This window comes from Schistocerca nitens, chromosome 4, assembly GCF_023898315.1.
Source record: "Schistocerca nitens isolate TAMUIC-IGC-003100 chromosome 4, iqSchNite1.1, whole genome shotgun sequence".
NCBI classification, from domain to species: domain Eukaryota; kingdom Metazoa; phylum Arthropoda; class Insecta; order Orthoptera; family Acrididae; genus Schistocerca; species Schistocerca nitens.
In genome coordinates, this window is record NC_064617.1 from 620,200,102 (window position 1) to 620,219,762 (window position 19,661).

The 19,661-nt window shown below is 41.3% G+C and overlaps 1 protein-coding gene across 1 annotated transcript in view; it reads right to left on the reverse strand.

Moving 5' to 3' along the window:
- The window catches only part of LOC126251543 (membrane-bound alkaline phosphatase-like), a 104,567-nt gene that overhangs the window by 7,795 nt on the left and 77,111 nt on the right, over nucleotides 1-19,661 (reverse strand). Inside the window, exons 6-8 of the mRNA XM_049952053.1 lie at nucleotides 19,368-19,502; nucleotides 10,363-10,554; nucleotides 2,477-2,596 (exon numbers count right to left, since the gene is read on the reverse strand). Of these exons, the coding sequence (XP_049808010.1) occupies nucleotides 2,477-2,596; nucleotides 10,363-10,554; nucleotides 19,368-19,502 (447 nt within the window). The remainder of the gene's footprint in view (nucleotides 1-2,476; nucleotides 2,597-10,362; nucleotides 10,555-19,367; nucleotides 19,503-19,661) is intronic.

A 19,661-nucleotide genomic window follows, 5' to 3' on the forward strand; every position in this document is an offset into this window, starting at 1 on the left:
CGGGCATGGATGTGTGTGATGTCCTTAGGTTAGTTAGGTTTAAGTAGTTGAAGTTCTAGGGGACTGATGACCTCAGATGTTAAGTCCCATGGTGCTCAGAGCCATTTGAACCATTTGAACAACAACAACATTGTATGCTACCATTTGAAGAAATTATGGGCGTCAGAGTAGGCAAGACAATACGAAGTCTCTTGTACATGTTTTACTCGTAACTCATTGTACACTGCAGATATACCACTTGCTATCGTGTTCATGCAAACGAAAAATAATACACTTCTCTGGAAATATAGTGCATAAGATAGCAATCAAGCTGTAAGGAAAATCTCTTATTATTCAGAGCAGCATACGTACAGCCTCACAGATGTTGCTTATCCTCAATACGTCCATTATAACGACGACGATGATGATGATGAGGTCCCATACTCCAAGGAGCGAAGGGGCGATGCGGGAGACCCTCACCACCGACTAGGCAAGGTCCTAGCGTAGGTGGTTTTCCACTGCCTTTCTCCGATCGTAATGGGGATGAATGATGATGATGATGATGATGAAGACAACCCCCAGTCATCTCGAGGTAGGGAAAATCCATGACCCCGCCGGGAATCGAACCCGGGACCCCGTGCGCAGGAAGCGAGAACGCTACCGCAAGACCACGAGCTGCTGACACGTCCATTATATAAGACCAGTATTTTTTCTACATCCGTTATGTACAGAGTAAAAATACTGGTTACTCCGTACATGCTTCATGAACGACAGATAAAATACTTGAACTATCGTTCGTAAAATCATTGAATCGCTTTTTAGAGTGTTACTGGTATGTGTCTGCATAATTTCTTTCCCTAATTCTAGTGTATAATAATAAAAAATGTCGTCGCACTATGGATTTCACTTCATAACGAAAATTTTCAGATGCGCCCTGGCCTTATGTTATCCTAAAGTGATTAAGCCAAATTGGCATCGTTTATATTTGTATTCCTAGACGACGATTTCACATTTTAATGTTTGTCTCAATCTATCAGTAAGATTCAACGTCATCCCTATAGAGAAACTCCTTCCTCGGTCTTGTCTCAGTAATGCAAAGACGAAAGCTTCCTCCAAAGGAAAACTAATCCAAAATGAAGACGTTACCAGCTTGAAACAGGGTCTTTCTGCCGACGGTTATATATATTCATTGCATTGCAGAGGTCAGGACACAACCATGAAATAGGGTACATGCGGAATCATTCATGTTCAACTCATATTGTTAACCGAGTGAATGTTTGATTTAGTGTTGCTCTCTTACCAGACAACTTTATACAGTTTCCGCTGACTTCCTAGGGTAACTCTTAATTTACATCAATCTGAACTGCTTCGCGTCGCCAAATTTCGATTTAATTGATTTTACTTCTTCGATTTTTCACTGTTCCAGTTAAACATCCACAGAAGTCCTCGAATCGAACATATACTTTCATGAACTATGTGGTGTCACCGCCAGACACCACACTTGCTAGGTGGTACCCTTTAAATCGGCCGCGGTCCATTAGTATACGTCGGAAACCGCGTGTCGCCACTGTCAGTGATAGCAGACCGAGCGCCACCACACGGCAGGTCTAGAGAGACGTACTGGCACTCGCCCCAGTTGTACAGCCGACGTTCATAGCAATGGTTCACTGACAAATACGCTCTCATTTGCCGAGACGATAGTTAGCATAGCCTTCAGCTACATTTGCTACGACCTAGCAAGGCGCCGTATTCAATTGATATTGAGATTCTATTAATGTATCATCAAGAGCGATGTTCTACAAATGTGGATTAAAGTTAAGTATTCCAGAAGCTACGTACTTTTCTTTATAGCATTCATTACGTATCCTGTTTCAGACCTCACGCCAGCCTGCGCGAGTTTAAGCGCGTGCCTTTCGGCTTCCTCTCATTGTGTCTAGGCTGTCTTGTCTAGACACAACAAACTACTTCCTTGGTCTTATTTCACCTTGTGGCTTTAGAAGGCGATAAAATAAATGGCTGCAGCACCTCAGTTATGCTTTAACACATTCTTCATGTTCAAATAAATAAAGGTATAAAGGTTGTTCCATTCCTCATATGCATATTCCTAGGTGAAAAAATCTTCCCCGATTAGGAAAGAACATGCTGCGGTGGTATATATTCTGTGTTTAAATGTCTCCATATCCTAAACGAGTAAGTAAAATTTTCAAATTTTTTTCCAAAGCACATTTTATTAACTTTCCATCAACAACTTTCTCTTGTAGAAGTGTGCTCAGTTAATATTTGAAGCTATTGCACAGCACATCCTCCATCTTGTTTTTTTTAGACCATGGTAAGGTGATTAAGTGAATGGTAAGAAACTATGCAAAAATGTTACTGAATGGCATCAAACGAGGCGAGAGATTATCGACTGAAACTCATATGTCCTTGCGTAATTATTTGAGCTATGATAGAAAATTTAATCAGCCAGCACCTTTTAAACTAAGGGAGATATACTTACTCTTGTCGTCTTCCCGCATGTCTGGTCGCTGGCAATTCTTCCCAGGCTTCTGGTAACCGGGTCCATTAGCGTAGCTGAGTGTTGTATAAGACAGTTTTTCCTCGTCTGTCCCAGCATCACCTAGAACAAGATAAAAATAATTACTGACGCATTATAGCAGAACGAGTTTGGGTGCAGATGAGCTTCAAGTGTCGACGCTGCAAGGACAATCCCAAACACAGGCAACAATAAGGTCGAATAACATAGCGGCTACACTGCCACGACGATGAATCAAGGTGTTCAATATTCGACCATGGGTCAATCAGTCAGAATATAGGTGTATAGGAGTGTAGAAAGTAATGCTTTAAATTATCAACAAGTTAATATCGAACTTAACTTTGGCCATCTCAGTCAGAAAGGAATTCGCTAACCAGTTTATAACCAGTTTACTGGGCAACTTAACACACTGTACATGCCAATAGTCATCTGTCTAATGGAGCAAAAAACGTGTTTCATCTGAAAAGGGCTCTTGTTGCCACTCAGTGTACGTCCAAGTGTGGTACTGGCGTGGAAATTCCAGCATTCGTCGCCGGCGAAAAGCAATCAGCGTGGGTGCACTAAACGCGTGTCTCCTGCAGAGCCCCATACGCGGCGACGTTCGCTGAACGGTCGCTGTGGAAACAATGGTGTATACCGGCGTTTCATCTGGGCGGCCAATTGCTGAGCAGCTGCATATCCATTCAGCGGTAGCCATCTCCACAGCCGTCATTCAGCCTTCTCATCTACGGTCGGTAGTGCAGCAGAGATACCTCGGCGCCGGTTTTGGATAGCGCCATTTTGCCACGTTGTTGTTGTTGTTGTGTTCTTCAGTCCTGAGACTGGTTTGATGCTGCTCTCCATGCTACTCTATCCTGTACAAGCTTCTTCATCTCCCAGTAACTACAGCAGCCTACATCCTTCTGAATCTGCTTAGTGTATTCATCTCTTGGTCTCCCTCTACGATTTCTACCCTCCACGCTGCCCTCCAATACTAAATTGGTGATCCCTCGATGTCTCAGAACATGCCCTACGAACCGATCACTTCTTCTAGTCAAGTTGTGCCACAAGCTCTTCTTCTCCCGAATTCTATTCAATAGCTCCTCATTAGTTATGTGATCTACCCATCTAATCTTCAGCATTCTTCTGTAGCACAACATTTCGAAAGCTTCTATTCTCTTCTTGTCTAAACTATTTATCGTCCACGTTTCACTTCCATATATGGCTACACTCCATACAAATACTTTCAGAAACGACTTCCTGACATTTAAATCTATACTCAATGTTAACAAATTTTTCTTCTTCAGAAACGCTTTCCTTGCCATTGCCAGTCTACATTTCATATCCTCTCTACTTCGACCATCGTCAGTTATTTTGCTCCCCAAATAGCAAAACTCCTTTACTACTTTAAGTGTCTTATTTCCTAATCTTAATTCCCTCAGCATCACCCGACTTCGACTACATTCCATTATTCTCGTTTTGGTTTTGTTGATGTTCATCTTATACCCTCCTTTCAAGACACTGTCCATTCCGTTCAACTGCTCTTCCAAGTCCTTTGCTGTCTCTGACAGAATTACAATGTCATCGGCGAACCTTAAAGTTTTTATTTCTTCTCCATGGATTTTAATACCTCCTCCGAACTTTTCTTTTGTTTCCTTTATTGCTTGCTCAATATACAGATTGAATAACATCGGGGATAGGCTACAAACCTGTCTCACTCCCTTCCCAACCACTGCTTCCCTTTCATACCCCTCGACTCTTATAACTGCCATTTGGTTTCTGTAAAAATTGTAAATAGCCTTCCGCTCCCTGTATTTTACCCCTGCCACCTTCAGAATGTGAAAGAGAGTATTCCAATCAAAATTGTCAAAGGCTTACTCTAGGTCTCCAAATGCTAGAAACATAGGTTTGCCTTTCCTTAATATTTCTTCTAAGATATGTCGTAGGGTCGGTATTGCCTCACGTGTTCCAACATTTCTACGGAATCCGAACTGATCTTCCCTGAGGTCTGCTTCTATCAGTTTTTCCATTCGTCTGTAAGGAATTCGTGTTAGTATTTTGCAGCTGTGACTTATTAAACTGATAGTTCGGTAATTTTCACATCTGTCAACACCTGCTTTCTTTGGGATTGGAATTATTATATTCCTCCTGAAGTCTGAGGGTATTTCGCCTGTCTCATACATCTTGCTCACCAGATGGTAGAGTTTTGTCATGACTGGCTCTCCCAAGGCCCTCAGTAGTTCTAGTGGAATGTTGTCTACTCTCGGGTCTTTGTATTGTCTGTCGAACTCTTCACGCAGTATCATATCCTTCATTTCATCTTCATCTACATCCTCTTCCATTTCCATTATATTGTCCTCAAGTACGTCGCCCTTGTATAGACCCTCTATATACTCCTTCCACCTTTCTGATTTCCCATCTTTGGTTAGAACTGGGTTTCCATCTGATCTCTTGATATTCATGCAAGTGGTTCTCTTTTCTCGAAAGGTCTGTTTAATTTTCCTGTAAGCAGTATCTATTTTACCCCTAGTGAGATAAGCCTCTACATACTTACATTTGTCCTCTAGCCATCCCTGCTTAGCCATTTTGTACTTCCTGTCGATCTCATTTTTGAGACGTTTGCATTCCTTTTTGCCTGCTTCATTTACTGCATTTTTATATTTTCTCCTTTCATCAATCAAATTCAATATTTCTTCTGTTACCCAAGGGTTTCAACTAGCCCTCGTCTTTTTACCTATTTGAACCTCTGCTTCCTTCACTATTTCATCCCTTAGAGCTACCCATTCTTCTTCTACTGTATTTCTTTCCCCCATTCCTGTCAATTCTTCCCTTATGATCTCTCTGAAACTCTGTACAACCTCTGGTTCTTTCAGTTTATCCAGGTCCCATCTCCTTAAATTCCCACCTTTTTGCAGTTTCTTTTACCATGTACGGTATTCTTTAACCACTGCGGCGTGCGAACCGTTTACAAACTTAGCTGTTTCGGAGATGTTTCTGCCTTGCCACGAAAACTAACGATGATGCCCTTCTGAACGCCAAATAATTCTTTCCGTTTCCGCATTACGGCAACGACTGCACTGTTTTCCGTGTCCCTCTTCACATACCCTCAAACTGGTAGTGCTGTTACCAGCCGCCATTGATGGTTATTACTCGTTCACGTCGAAAATAGTCGGTGGTCACATTAGTGTGACTGGAGCGTGAATATTTTGCCTACCGCTATTATTTCCACCATTTCATGTTGTAGTCGTGAATGGTGGGCGGGTGAAAGACTAACGTTAAGCCTCGAATCTAATTTTATCTTAAAGGTATTGTCAGGTCGATAACCTGAGTTGTTTAAAGTAATGTATCGGTTAAATGTAAGCATATCTACGTTATATGAGCCTGGATGGCGTCTCATACTGTCTAATGAAACACAATTTGCACGTTTCAGTCCTTTTTTTCCTTTTTTTTCTTTTTCAACAGTATGCGATTCGGCTCAATACTGCCATCGTAAGGTACACATCAATCAATTATGCACTAGTTTGTACGACTACATACGCCGGAGGTATCGTATGTTAGTTATTGCCAGCCGGTGTGGCCGTGAGGCTCTAGGCGCTTCAGTCTGGAACCGCGTGACCGCTACGGTCGCAGGTTCGAATCCTGCCTCGGGCATGGATGTGTGTGATGTCCTTAGGTTAGTTAGGTTAAATTAGTTGTAAGTTCTAGGCGACCGATGACCTCAGAAGTTAAGTCGCATAGTGCTCAGAGCCATTTGAACCATTTTTGTTAGTAATTGTGTGTGCCACTGAGGTATGGCAGCGAAATTCTGAGGCTGTTCTAGTGAACATGTGCCGTGTTAAAGTCCAACTAAAACGCGTTCTTATAATGTAAGCGTTGCTGTTAAACGTGGCATAGGCAAGAAACTGCGCTGTTTGTAAGATATATTGTTGGTAATTTCTAGCACAGTACGCCCTCAAATTTTTAACGGTACATCACACTGCAACGCACAAGGCATTTCTTGATGCATCTACCACTGGAGTTGTGTGGAGTATATTCTTGACGGTTTTGCATTGCCTAACGAACTAGCGTGCAGAAGCACTTCTCTCTTTTTGGATGTTCCCTAATTCCTCTATTAATTACATAGAGGGAAACTATAGACTGCATATTGGAGTCTTGCCGTTCTCACCTGTTAGTTTTGGCGGAAGTAATGACGAATGATGTAAATGTCAACGACCATAATCTTGTCTTCGGTACTTGTTGGCGTCCAAAGAAGCATCGTTATCTTTCCTTCGGTAGACATTTGTGGTATTAAATTTGCTCACTTTATGCAGATTCATGGAATATTGCATTCAGGAGTTTATTTTTGTTGAAATATACGGTATAATTAATTACACATTTTCAGAAACATGCCTCAATATTCACTGTTTGAAAATTAACTTTCAGACATAAAATTTAATTCATAATTTTAAAAATTCAAACAATACTTACTTCCCAACAATTTCAGAAAGTAACACATTACTTGGCACAGAAGTTGTTGCAATATTTCTTAGTATTTTGTGGTATATCCTTTTGATTTAATCACTGCCTCGACTCTGCGCTGCATCGAGTCCACCTAATGCCGAAGATATTTGGTTTGGTTACTCTGAACCACGAAATGACGATGGCCTCTAGGAGCTCCCTTTTGTTACTGCATTTAGTCGTGAAACCTTGATTTTAAGCCTTGATTTCAAGGTCTCAAATAGGCTGAGGTATTCACGGTTGCCAGGCCACGGTAGAATATTAATTTGACGGTGATGGAGCCATTTGCTACGGATTTTGGCGGTATGACAACCGCGCTGACTCGCTGAAAGATGCACTGATGATTGTTACCTTAAAACAAATCGCGGATAGAACGCAGCTATTACAGCATTAAGACTACATCTTGTATTTTTTTGTGGTAATGTTGCCCTGTAACACTGCCGGATGTCCAATGCCATGACTTGACATGCAGCCCCACACCATGACACTGACGCGATGTTCCGTAGTAGCAGTGGTGTTCTGAGGCCGTAAGTCTTCGCCCGGTCGACGTCGAATGAACTTAACTCCATGACTTCCAAAGATGCTGATCTTAATCTCGTCACTCCAAATGACTCTAGCCCTGTCTGCCTGCGTCCATTCCCTCTACGTCAATGCCCATTGCACAGGTTTCTGCCTCTGCATTTTGTTCAGATAAGATTCTTCCTGGGGGTCTTCGCTCACAAACCATTTTCGCGAAGTTTCTGTCTGACGGTTCGATCTGAAACTTCAACCCCTGATGTCTTCATGATGTCATTTATGTCTTTTGCGGTACGCTGACGATCTTTCAGAGAAAGACGGCAGATTCTATGGTCTTGATTAGTCAATATTGGTTTTCTGCCGGTTCTGGGAGTAGTTCTGATTCATCCAGTTCCTTCATGTCGGTTGCAAACTTTCTTCACGCCCAACATTCGTAGCGCAACCACCGAAACTGTTTGCTCTCTGCACACTTTGTTACTTCCTTATTCCGTTTACTTGACGAACAATCAGTAAGTTTCGGAACACGAGACATCTTTCTCAATCCATCATCCGTCTTAACTCAGCTCACACTAAGGAAATCTTACACATTAACAACAAAAATATATTGTTACTACTGGAGCTACAACATTGATCCGAACGTTCTTCTATCGATGTACAAAGTAACAGAAACACGCTTCCAATGATTGATTTGTCGGACCATAGCAAATTACATACAACTGCCCAAGCAGATGCAGTTCTTAAATTGTTGTTAGTTACATCTATCTATTCATCTTTAGTAAAAAATGTAACGTCACATTCTCTAAAAACGATAAATATTCACTGGGACATACCGTGGAAAAAAATGAAAGAATAATTAATTTTTTCAATAATTCTAAACTTACATCCACTTAGTGATGTTAAAATGAAGTAACATTTCAACAAAGTATCAAGAATTCTGGTCCCGGCGGAGGTTCGAGTCCTCCCTCGGGCATGGGTGTGTGTGTTTGTCCTTAGGATAATTTAGGTTAATAAGTTGTGTAAGTTTAGGGACTGATGACTGTAGCAGTTAAGTCCCATAAGATTTCACACACATTATTATCAAGAATTAATACCACAACCGTACTTTCTCCATATTCTGTAATCTACACTGGACAAAATATACTCGTATACAGGGTGTTACAAAAAGGTACAGCCAAACTTTCAGGAAACATTCCTCACACACATATAAAGAAAAGATGTTATGTGGACATGTGTCAAGAAACGCTTAATTTCCATGTTAGAGCTCATTTTAGTTTCGTCGGTATGTACTGTACTTCCTCGATTCACGGCCAGTTGGCCCAATTGAAGGAAGGATTAATGTTGACTTCGTTGCTTGTGTTGACATGCGACTCATTGCTCTACAGTACTAGCAACAAGCACATCAGTACGTAGCATCAACAGGTTAGTGTTCATCACGAACGTGGTTTTGCAGTCAGTAAAATGTTTACAAATGCGGAGTTGGCAGATGCCCATTTGATGTATGGATTAGCACGAGGCAATAGCCGTGGCGCGGTAAATTGTATCGAGACAAATTTCCAGAACGAAGGTGTCCCGACAGGAAGACGTTCGAAGCAATTGATCGGCGTCTTAGGGAGCACGGAACATTCCAGCCTATGACTCGCGACTGGGGAAGACCTAGAACGACGAGTACACCTGCAATGGACGAGGCAGTTCTTCGTGCAGTTGACGATAACCCTAATGTCAGCGTCAGAGAAGTTGCTGCTGTATAAGGTAACGTTGACCACGTCACTGTATGGAGAGTGCTACGGGAGAACCAGTTGTTTCCGTACCATGTACAGCGTGTGCAGGCACTATCAGCAGCTGATTGGCCTCCACGGGTACACTTCTGCGAATGGTTCATCCAACAATGTGTCAATCCTCATTTCAGTGCAAATGTTCTCTTTACGGATGAAGCTTCATTCCAACGTGATCAAATTGTAAATTTTCACAATCAACATGCGTAGGCTGACGAGAATCCGCACGCAATTGTGCAATCACGTCATCAACACAGATTTTCTGTGAACGTTTGGGCAGGCATTGTTGGTGATGTCTTGATTGGGCCCCATGTTCTTCCACCTACGCTCAATGGAGCACGTTATCATGATTTCATACGGGATACTCTACCTGTGCTGCTAGAACATATGCCTTTACAAGTACGACACAACATGTGGTTCATGCACGATGGAGCTCCTGCACATTTCAGTCGAAGTGTTCGTACGCTTCTCAACAACAGATTCGGTGACCGATGGATTGGTAGAGGCGGATCAATTCCATGGCCTCCACGCTCTCCTGACCTCAACCCTCTTGACCTTCATTTATGGGGGCATTTGAAAGCTCTTGTCTACGCATCCCCGGTACCAAATGTAGAGACTCTTCGTGCTCGTATTGTGGACGGCTGTGATATAATACGCCATTCTCCAGGCCTGCATCAGCGCATCAGGGATTCCATGCGATGGAGGGTGGATGCAAGTATCCTCGCTAACGGAGGACGTTTTGAACATTTCCTGTAACAAAGTGTTTGAAGTCACGCTGGTACGTTCTGTTGCTGTGTGTTTCCATTCCATGATTAATGTGACTTGAAGAGAAGTAATAAAATGAGCTCTAACATGGAAAGTAAGCGTTTCCGGACACATGTCCACATAACATATTTTCTTTCTTTGTGTATGAGGAATATTTCCTGAAAGTTTGTCCGTACCTTTTTGTAACACCCTATATATGTACGTGTATATAATCTAGAGACCTATTTCATATTTTTCGCGCCGCACGCTGCTCCCCGTCTGGTGATTGTTCCCACTTTGGAAACTCGTTCGCTGTGCACTGGCTGAGTGGCGCGTACTCACCGAGGATGTCGTTGCCGCGCGCCGGGTAGCCGTTGAAGGACATGGTGTGCGCGTGGTCGGCCGTCACCACCAGCAGCGTGTCGCGCTCGTCCGTCAGCTGGTCGGCCACGCGGATCGCCTCCGAGAACTCTATCGTCTCGTCCAGCGCCTTGTGCGCCCTGTTACTGTGGTGCGCCATGTCGATGCGTGCACCTGGAAAACGGCGAACAACCTTAGGTCTGAGTTGAAATACACTTTATAGCCCTACGTACTAGAAAAATGTAAGTACGTATGTGTGTATGTCTACATCTCCACCTAAACCAATGGACCGCTTTCAACCAAAATTGGTACACACATCGCTTACCGTCTGGAAAGAATGGATGCTTAAGTAACAACCACCTACCCATCAAAGGGGTGGGGTTTGGAATGAAAGAGCAATGTAGCACATGGTGGGCAAACACCCATACTCTATTCATCCTGGTATTTTAGAATGGGAGCAATTCGCGACTTGCAACAAACTTTACACATAATTTCATTTGTTTACGAAACTTTCTCTCACTGACAACCCTTACAAAACTCATGAACGTGAAAATCTATATGTCTTACTACAGTTTCGTTGTTCAGGCAGTAAAACTGACGGATAAGTGATAAACTTCTAGTTTATATCTTCTTTACTACTAAGTGTAGTCGCGACGCATTTTGTAGCCGTTATTCACATATACCGCTGAATGTACCAGGAAAATTATATCACTGAACGACACAGAGTTCAGGGAATACGATATATACACTGAACCATGTAAAAATAAAACTGCAAGGTGTAATTCGCTAGAGATGCAGGTGAACTGTATATACAAATACCTGTGTCATATTTTAAATATATGTGAAATATATTACAAAACGGCGTCTGCGGAAAAAAGTCACAGGTTTAAGGTCATCCTAAACCACGTCAACAATTTCAATCGAATTAGGTCCACATATTAGTCACTATCTGGATAGATATACTGTGATTTTAAGAACCACCAACATTCTATTGTGGAGGGAAGAAATGTGGGGAGTGGAGGTGACTGACAGAGAGTGGGAAAGAGGAGACACAGCTACGTGGGAAGAGATGGATAGAGAGAGGAGGAGATCGACAGAGAAGGGCGTATAAGATCGACTGAGGAGAGTGAGGAGGAGATGGACAAAGACAGGAGGTGGTGGAGGTGGAGCAGGAGGAGGAGGAGGAGGAGGAGGAGGAGATGAACAAAGAGAGGAGGAGGAGAAGGATATGAACAAAAAGAGAACGAGAGGTAGGAGGATGAGATGGATAAAGTGATGGGGAAGGAGGAAATAGACTACCAGAAGACAAAAATAAATACATATCCAAGCGATGCTGGATAGTCGGCTAGCGTAGAATGAAAACGTGTGCACGATTTTGCTTTGTTTCCCTCGAAAAGTCGTTCGTTAAAATGTCAAGTGCCGAGTTATTCATTCTTATGCGAGTTCTGAGTGGCAACTGGGATGCAAAGACGTTCCTCACCAGGTTATTGACTGCTTAATGTTTTACAATCTTTGACTAGCTAGGTGAAGACATGCTTGCTAGGCTATACTTTGGAGGTATTGTGTACTGCCCAATTTTGCAGCTTTGCAGATTTGTCAAAAACTTTTCTCTATTCAATTTTTCGTATATTGTGGCCGTGTATGGCATGTGGTCCATCACAGAACAAGTGCAATCATTCATTTTATTCTATTTTTGGAATTTAACTAAAATACCTTCAATTTACTTTACTTCTCCAGTCATTTCGTGAAATCCATGCCAAAAATTCGATTGTACATGTGCGTGACTATTAATTTTCGAATTTTCGTTTACTTTGAGCATGAATTTTATTCTGAAAGCTCCCTACAGCAGAAATATTAGTCAATACAAACCGAACACTACAAACAACAAGAGTATTTTTAATTCTTTGCGCGATTTTGAAGCTCAGAATGTAGGCAGAGCGGCCACTCTGAAAATGGCTCTGAGCACTATGGGACTTCTGAGGTCATCAGTCCCCTTGAACTTAAAACTAGTTAAACCTGACTAACCTATGGACATCACATACATCCATGCCCGAGGCTGGATTCGAACCTGCGACTTTAGCATCAGCGCGTTCCAGACTGAAGCGCCTAGAACCGCTCGGCCTCTCCGGCCGGCTGCCACTCTGATTCCGAGACGACTCGCAGTTTATCACAGTATATTTGACGTGTTTATTGTTTATTATGTGTCATGTTCTTCTGTGGACATGTATTAGGTTCTGAGGTTGAGGGTCACAACACATAGCACTTGGTTCTCACCCAAGGAAGAGCCATTGTAAGTACATCGAATCAAGTTATGAAAGTTCAAGTAGTAACTGAGACTTTAAATTCACTCAGATACTCATCCATACCTTCAACTGTGCAATGTAAGCATTTCCCACTCTTGAATTTGTTTATGGGACAGTGGACAGACAGCGTTACAGATTATTTCTGGGCTAAACGTTGGTATAAAATGGTCACATGTTCATGGCATGTTAATGAATTCACATGCTCTCACGTAGCTCAGTTAAACAAGGGTGGTACCTCTCCTATATTGTCTGTCTGAACGGTACCAACGTGAAGTAGTAGATGGTTGTACTACAGATACACATACCTGTGGTAACCATTGCCACCCAAATAACTGCTGCCACACTCCCAGTTCTCTGATGTAAAGCGTTCACCTTCTGGATGCTTGGGAACAGGCCGATCAAATAGCAATGGTAGCAGGAACTTAACTGATTTGAAAAAAACACTGGCTTATATTTAGAAAATGCAATGCCTGAAAGACAGCAGAACAGCAGCCACAACGAATAAGTATTTAGAAAGTACTCAGAGTACAAAGGCGACGCAACTGGAAGGGCGTTGGTTCGCCGTTGGCCGGAAATCATACATGGACTCACGAAGTGTCACATGAGCTCACGTGTCTAGCCACGAGGGCGGCAGTGCTTTGGCAGTGACCGTATATGGTGATACTCAAGGCCTGCAGAGTGGTGTTGGGAAGCACAAACGTGCAAGGGGCAGCGTGACCTGTTGTACAGTATAAAGGTGGAAGAGAGAGTTCAGAACACGCAGCGGTGCAAGGAGGACGTCTTTTTAAGTCAAGCCCAGGGCCTGGACTCTTAGTATTCGCTTTGGCTCTGCCCGTGCTCATTCTTAGCCGCGTACCTCCAACCATGGGATTTTGCAGGCAGGAGTAGTGTCATTATCCATTTCCGTCTCAGACGAGCGACTAAAGGTTTTAGTTATTCAAGGCTAGACTTTGTTGGATTACTTCCCGACCAAGTTCCATAACTTTCAGTTAACCATCCCCATGTTAACTGACTGGATGGGCCTTCGCCAGTCTCCAACTTCACTGAATCTGGACCACATGCTGGACACGACAACATTTTCAAATGGATATGTCTTGAAATATTAGCGAACGCTATCCTACTAGGATGATATCTGATAGAAGATGTAGGTCTTCATTTTTCTTCACATATGATCTGAACGTCTGTCATGAACATCAGCTTCCTGAAGTAGTATGACGCAGTTCTCAAGAAACTCTAAAATTAGATTTCCCATCACCTTTAAGTATAAAACGTCTCTAGTTTAGAGATGCAACTGTTGGTAACTGAGTGCGTCACGTATTAGAAAAATCGGAATTCTGTTTTTTTTAATTACTAATTTGTCACTTTATTTTCTGTGGTCGCTCGTATTATTTCTTTTATGCCATCACTTCGTCAAAACATTTACAATGCACAGTATTTAAAATTCTGGATCAACCGCTTAATGCCTGAATAGATTAATAAATGAAAGATAAAAATCTAAAATCGTCGAGATTTAGAGGTACCGGAAACACTCAAGAGAATGTAGCAGATGTCAGAGGCGTTGTTAGCTTCGTGAAGTAATAGTATCTATCGGTACTGGGATTCATAAATAGTTTTCCTTCCAGTTATTAGCCCGCTTTTGATATGATATGAGTTCATGACATTGGACATTAAGGGCGTTAACTATGTGAAATTCGAACAATGAAAGTGATATAACCATCTACTAGTAATTTTCTAACTTTTACTTTGATTACAAATTATTAGCAAGTGGAATTATTAAACAACAAGTACTGAATCATAATTTTTGCATAAAATAATATAATTTTTTATATTACTGGTTGAAGGAGGATAAATTAATTTGATTCAGGTATGTGAAATCCCTGTTTCTGAATTACAAAATTATACATAGTTAACGCTCCTCAATATCTAGAAATTCAAAGGTTTTTTAATTTATACTTGATCATATACTACATTTTAATTTGTTGTAAATTCTCGCGTTTTTGTCTCAATAGTAATGAATGATAAAAATGCTATTTTTTAAAAAAAGCTATGAACCAATATTTGTTAAGTAATATTTCTGTTTATTAACAACTACGGAACATGAAAGTAAAAGATTGGAACTAGCGATTTTACAATTCAGTTGTATTGAGAACTGCTTCTTATTGTCTTAGGAAACTGATGTGTTCAAATCCCGTAAGTATGCCGGATATCGAAGAAGGGCAGTCTTTAACACTTTTGCCAGCTATGATTATTTTGAAATTATGTCGAGTCTGAAAACTCACTCTCATTCGTTCTACATGAGCCCAGAGACCAACGTGCTCTGCAATTTGTATGAGATATTCTATAATTCAAATTGATTACTAAATTAATGAATGAAAGCTTATGTTAACCCACTATGTGTATGGACCAAGTTGCATGTTAATTTTTTTTTTAAATTGTAATGAACCATGGACCTTGCCGATGGTGGGAAGGCTTGCGTACCTCAGCGATACGGATAACTGTACCGTAGGTGCAACCACAACGGAGAGGTATCTGTTGAGAAGCCAAACAAAAGCATGGTTCCTGAAGAGGGGCAGCAGCCTTTTCAGTAGTTGCAGGGGCAACAGTCTGGATGATTGACTGATCTGGCCTTGCAACATTAACCAAAACTGCCTTGCTGTGCTGGTACTGCGAACGGTTGAAAGCAAGGGGAAACTACAGCCGTGATTTTTCACAAGGTAATGTAGCTTTACTGTATGGTTTATGATGATGGCGTCCTCTTGGGTAAAATATTCAAGAGGTAAAATAGTCCCCCATTCGGATCTCCGGGCGGGGACTACTCAAGAGGACGTCGTTATCAGGAGAAAGAAAACTGGCATTCTACGGATCGGAGCGTGGAATGTCAGATCCCTTAATCGGGCAGGTAGGTTAGAAAATTTAAAAAGGGAAATGGATAGGTTAAAGTTAGATGTAGTGGGAATTAGTGAAGTTCGGTGGCAGGAGGAACAAGATTTTGGTCAGGCGAATACAGGGTTATAAATACAAAGTCAAATAGGGGTAATGCAGGAGTAGGTTTAATTATGAATAAAATAATAGAAATGCGGGTAAGCTACTACAAACAGCATAGTGAACGCATTATTGTGGTCAAGATATACACGAAGCCCACGCCTACTACAGTAGTGCAAGTTTATATGCCAACTAGATCTGCAGATGACGAAGAAATTGAAGAAATGTATGATGAAATAAAAGAAATTATTCAGATAGTGAAGGAAGACGAAAATTTAATAGTCGTGGGTGACTGGAATTCGGTAGTAGGAAAAGGGAGAGAAGGAAACGTAGTAGGTGAATATGGATTGGGGGGAAGAAATGAAAGAGGAAGCCGCCTGGTAGAATATTGCACAGAGCATAACTTAACCATAGCTAACACTTGGTTCAAGAATCATAAAAGAAGGTTGTATACATGGAATAACCCTGGAGATACTAAAAGGTATCAGATAGATTATATAATGGTAAGACAGAGATTGAGGAACCAGATTTTAAATTGTAAGACATTTCCAGGGGCAGATGTGGGCTCTGACCACAATCTATTGGGTATGAACTCTAGATTAAAACTGAAGAAACTGCAAAAACGTGGGAATTTAAGGAGATGGGACCTGGATAAACTGAAAGAACCAGAGGATGTACAGAGTTTCAGGGGGAGCGTAAGGGAACAAATGGCAGGAATGGGGGGAAACAAATACAGTAGAAGAAGAATGGGTAGCTTTGAGGGATGATGTAGTAAAGGCAGCAGAGGATTAAGTGGGTAAAAAGGCGAGGGCTAGTAAAAATCCTTGGGTAACACAAGAAATATTGAATTTAATTGATGAAAGGAGAAAATATAAAAATGCAGTAAAAGAAGCAGGCAAAAAGGAATACAAACGTCTCAAAAATGAGATCGACAGGAAGTGCAAAATGGCTAAGCAGCGATGGCTAGAGGATACATGTGAGGATGTAGAGGCTTATTTCACTAGGGGTAAAACAGATACTGCTTAAAGGAAAATTAAAGAGACCTTTCGAGAAAAGAGAACCACTTGCATGAATATCAAGAGCTCAGATGGAAACCCAGTTCTAACCAAAGATGGGAAATCAGAAAGGTGGAAGGAGTATATAGAGGGTCTATACAAGGGCGACGTACTTGAGGACAATATAATGGAAATGAAAGAGGATGTAGATGAAGATGAAATGAAGGATATGATACTGCGTGAAGAGTTCGACGGACAATACAAAGACCCGAGAGTAGACAACATTCCATTAGAACTACTCACAGCCTTGGGAGAGCCAGTCCTGACAAAACTCTACCATCTGGTGAGCAAGACGTATGAGACAGGAGAAATACCCTCAGACTTCAAGAAGAATATAATAATCCCAAGCCCAAAGAAGGCAGGTGTTGACAGATGTGATTTTATTACCGAACTATTAGTTTAATAAGTCACGGCTGCAAAATACTAACGCGAATTCTTTACAGACGAATGGAAAAATTAGTAGAGGCCGACCTTGGGGTAGATCAGTTTGGATTACGTAGAAATATTGGAACACGTGAGGCAATACTGACCCTACGGCTTATCTTAGAAGCTAGATTAACGAAAGGCAAACCTACGTTTCTAGCATTTGTAGACTTAGAGAAAGCTTTTGACAATGTTCACTGGAATACTCTCTTTCAAATTCTAAAGGTGGCAGGGGTAAAATATAGGGAGCGGAAGGCTATTTACAATTTGTATAGAAACCAAATGGCAGTTATAAGAGTTGAGGGGCATGAAAGGGAAGCAGTGGTTGGGAAGGGAGTGAGACGGGGTTGTAGCCTCTCCCCGATGTTATTCAATCTGTATATTGAGCAAGCAGTGAAGGAAACAAAAGAATAATTCGGAGTAGGTATTAAAATCCAGGGAGAAGAAATAAAAACTTTCAGGTTCGCCAATGACATTGTAATTCTGTCAGAGACAGCAAAGGACTTGGAAGAGCAGTTGAACGGAATGGAGGATATAAGATGAACATCAACAAAAGCAAAACGAGGATAATGGAATGTAGTCGAATTAAGTCGGGTGATGCTCAGGGAAGTAGATTAGGAAATGAGACACTTAAAGTAGTAAAGGAATTTTGCTATTTGGGGAGCAAAATAACTGACGAATGTCGAAGTAGAGAGGATATAAAATGTAGACTGGTAATGGGAAGGAAAGCGTTTCTGAAGAAGAGAAATTTGTTAACATCGAGTATTAATTTAAGTGTTAGGAAGTCGTTTCTGAAAGTATTTGTATGGAGTGTAGCCATGTATGGAAGTGAAACATGGACGATAAATAGTTTAGACAAGAAGAGAATAGAAGCTTTCGAAATGTGGTGCTACAGAAGAATGCTGAAGATTAGATGGGTAGATCACATAACTAATGAGGAGGTGCTGAATAGGATTGGGGAGAAGAGAAGTTTGTGGCACAACTTGACTAGAAGAAGGGATCGGTTGGTAGGACATATTCTGAGGCATCAAGGGATCACCAATTTAGTATTGGGGGGCAGTGTGGAGGGTAGAAATCGTAGAGGGAGACCAAGAGATGAATACACCAAGCAGATTCAGAAGGATGTAGGCTGCAGTAGGTACTGGGAGATGAAGCTTGCACAGGATAGAGTAGTATGGAGAGCTGCATCAAACCAGTCTCAGGACTGAAGACCACAACAACAGCAATGAAATGAACTGAGCTGACGGGAACTGTAAAGATGAGCAATTATCTTTCAAAAATGCATTCATTTTCGATACTTCGTTGCCTTGTCTTATTCCACAATACACGTAAACACAAACCAAAATATAAAAAAGAAATCCACTCAAAATTACAGCAATGTAGGTGGTTATTAGTGTGCGTTTCGGTGTCGTTTTATCATTAGAAATGGAAAAGGCTCCTATTCAGGATACGTGAAGTTTGACAGTATACTGAAAGTTACGAATAAAAACAAATAAAACAACAAATTACGAATCAAGACGGTACTGCTAAGTCACACTGCATCCTATGAAAGACAGAATGAATTGATGCCTCAGTTGTCTGCAACATGAATCGTGAGCGAAGATGTATTCTTTCTAGATCTTAATTATTGTACATATGTGACGCATTTAGAAAGGAAATCATCCTTTATTGGTGTCGAAACGGACCAATTTTCAGTCTGAAGCATTACAGTGGACGGATTTAGAATATCTTGTTAAATAAACCATCATAGCAATTTACATAATTAGGAAATGTGTATTGCAGTAGTGGTGCCGAGAAAAGGGGTATTGCGGGATTATTATGATTTTTACCAAGAGATATTCAAAATCAGGTACATTCTTTTAGAGTGGTGCATCGACTTTTACTGTGGAAAAGTTAACGTTGTTTGCAACACTACTTTAGAATGGCGATGAATCACTGCTTCGTAACAGCTCCAGTTACAAAACAGATGGGTACTTTTTGACTTGCGAATAATTCGTGAAGACCAAGTACAAAATCTCTTCCAAAACACGTATTAGAGGCTGTATAAATATACTGAAAGCGACATCGTAACACAGAGAGTGTTACCTGAGTTTCCTTAATCAAATTTCAATATAAGTTATTTGCTAGACAGCTACTCAGTAAGTTGATACCCTTCCTAAAGCCGTCCTTAGAAACATTAATAGGTCGTAATGTATTGTGTGAAGCTGCTTCATCATTTGCTTACCTTCGACGAAGAGTATGAAACCATTTGGCTCCTTCTGCAGAGTACGAATAGCAACTTCTGTCATCTCCCAGAGTCTTGGTTCTGTTTCCGGATTTGCGTCAAGGTGATACTGCATGTGAGAGTCCTCGAAGAGTCCTATGAAAAAAGATATTCAACACTTAAAGAAGAAGGTAACAATGTAAAATAGTTTGCTTTACTACTTTCTTACTATACTAAAGATCATATTCTAAGTAAATCTAATGCTTCTAGGAGCTGACTGTTAACCGTGATGTATAGACACTTGGTAGTTTTGGC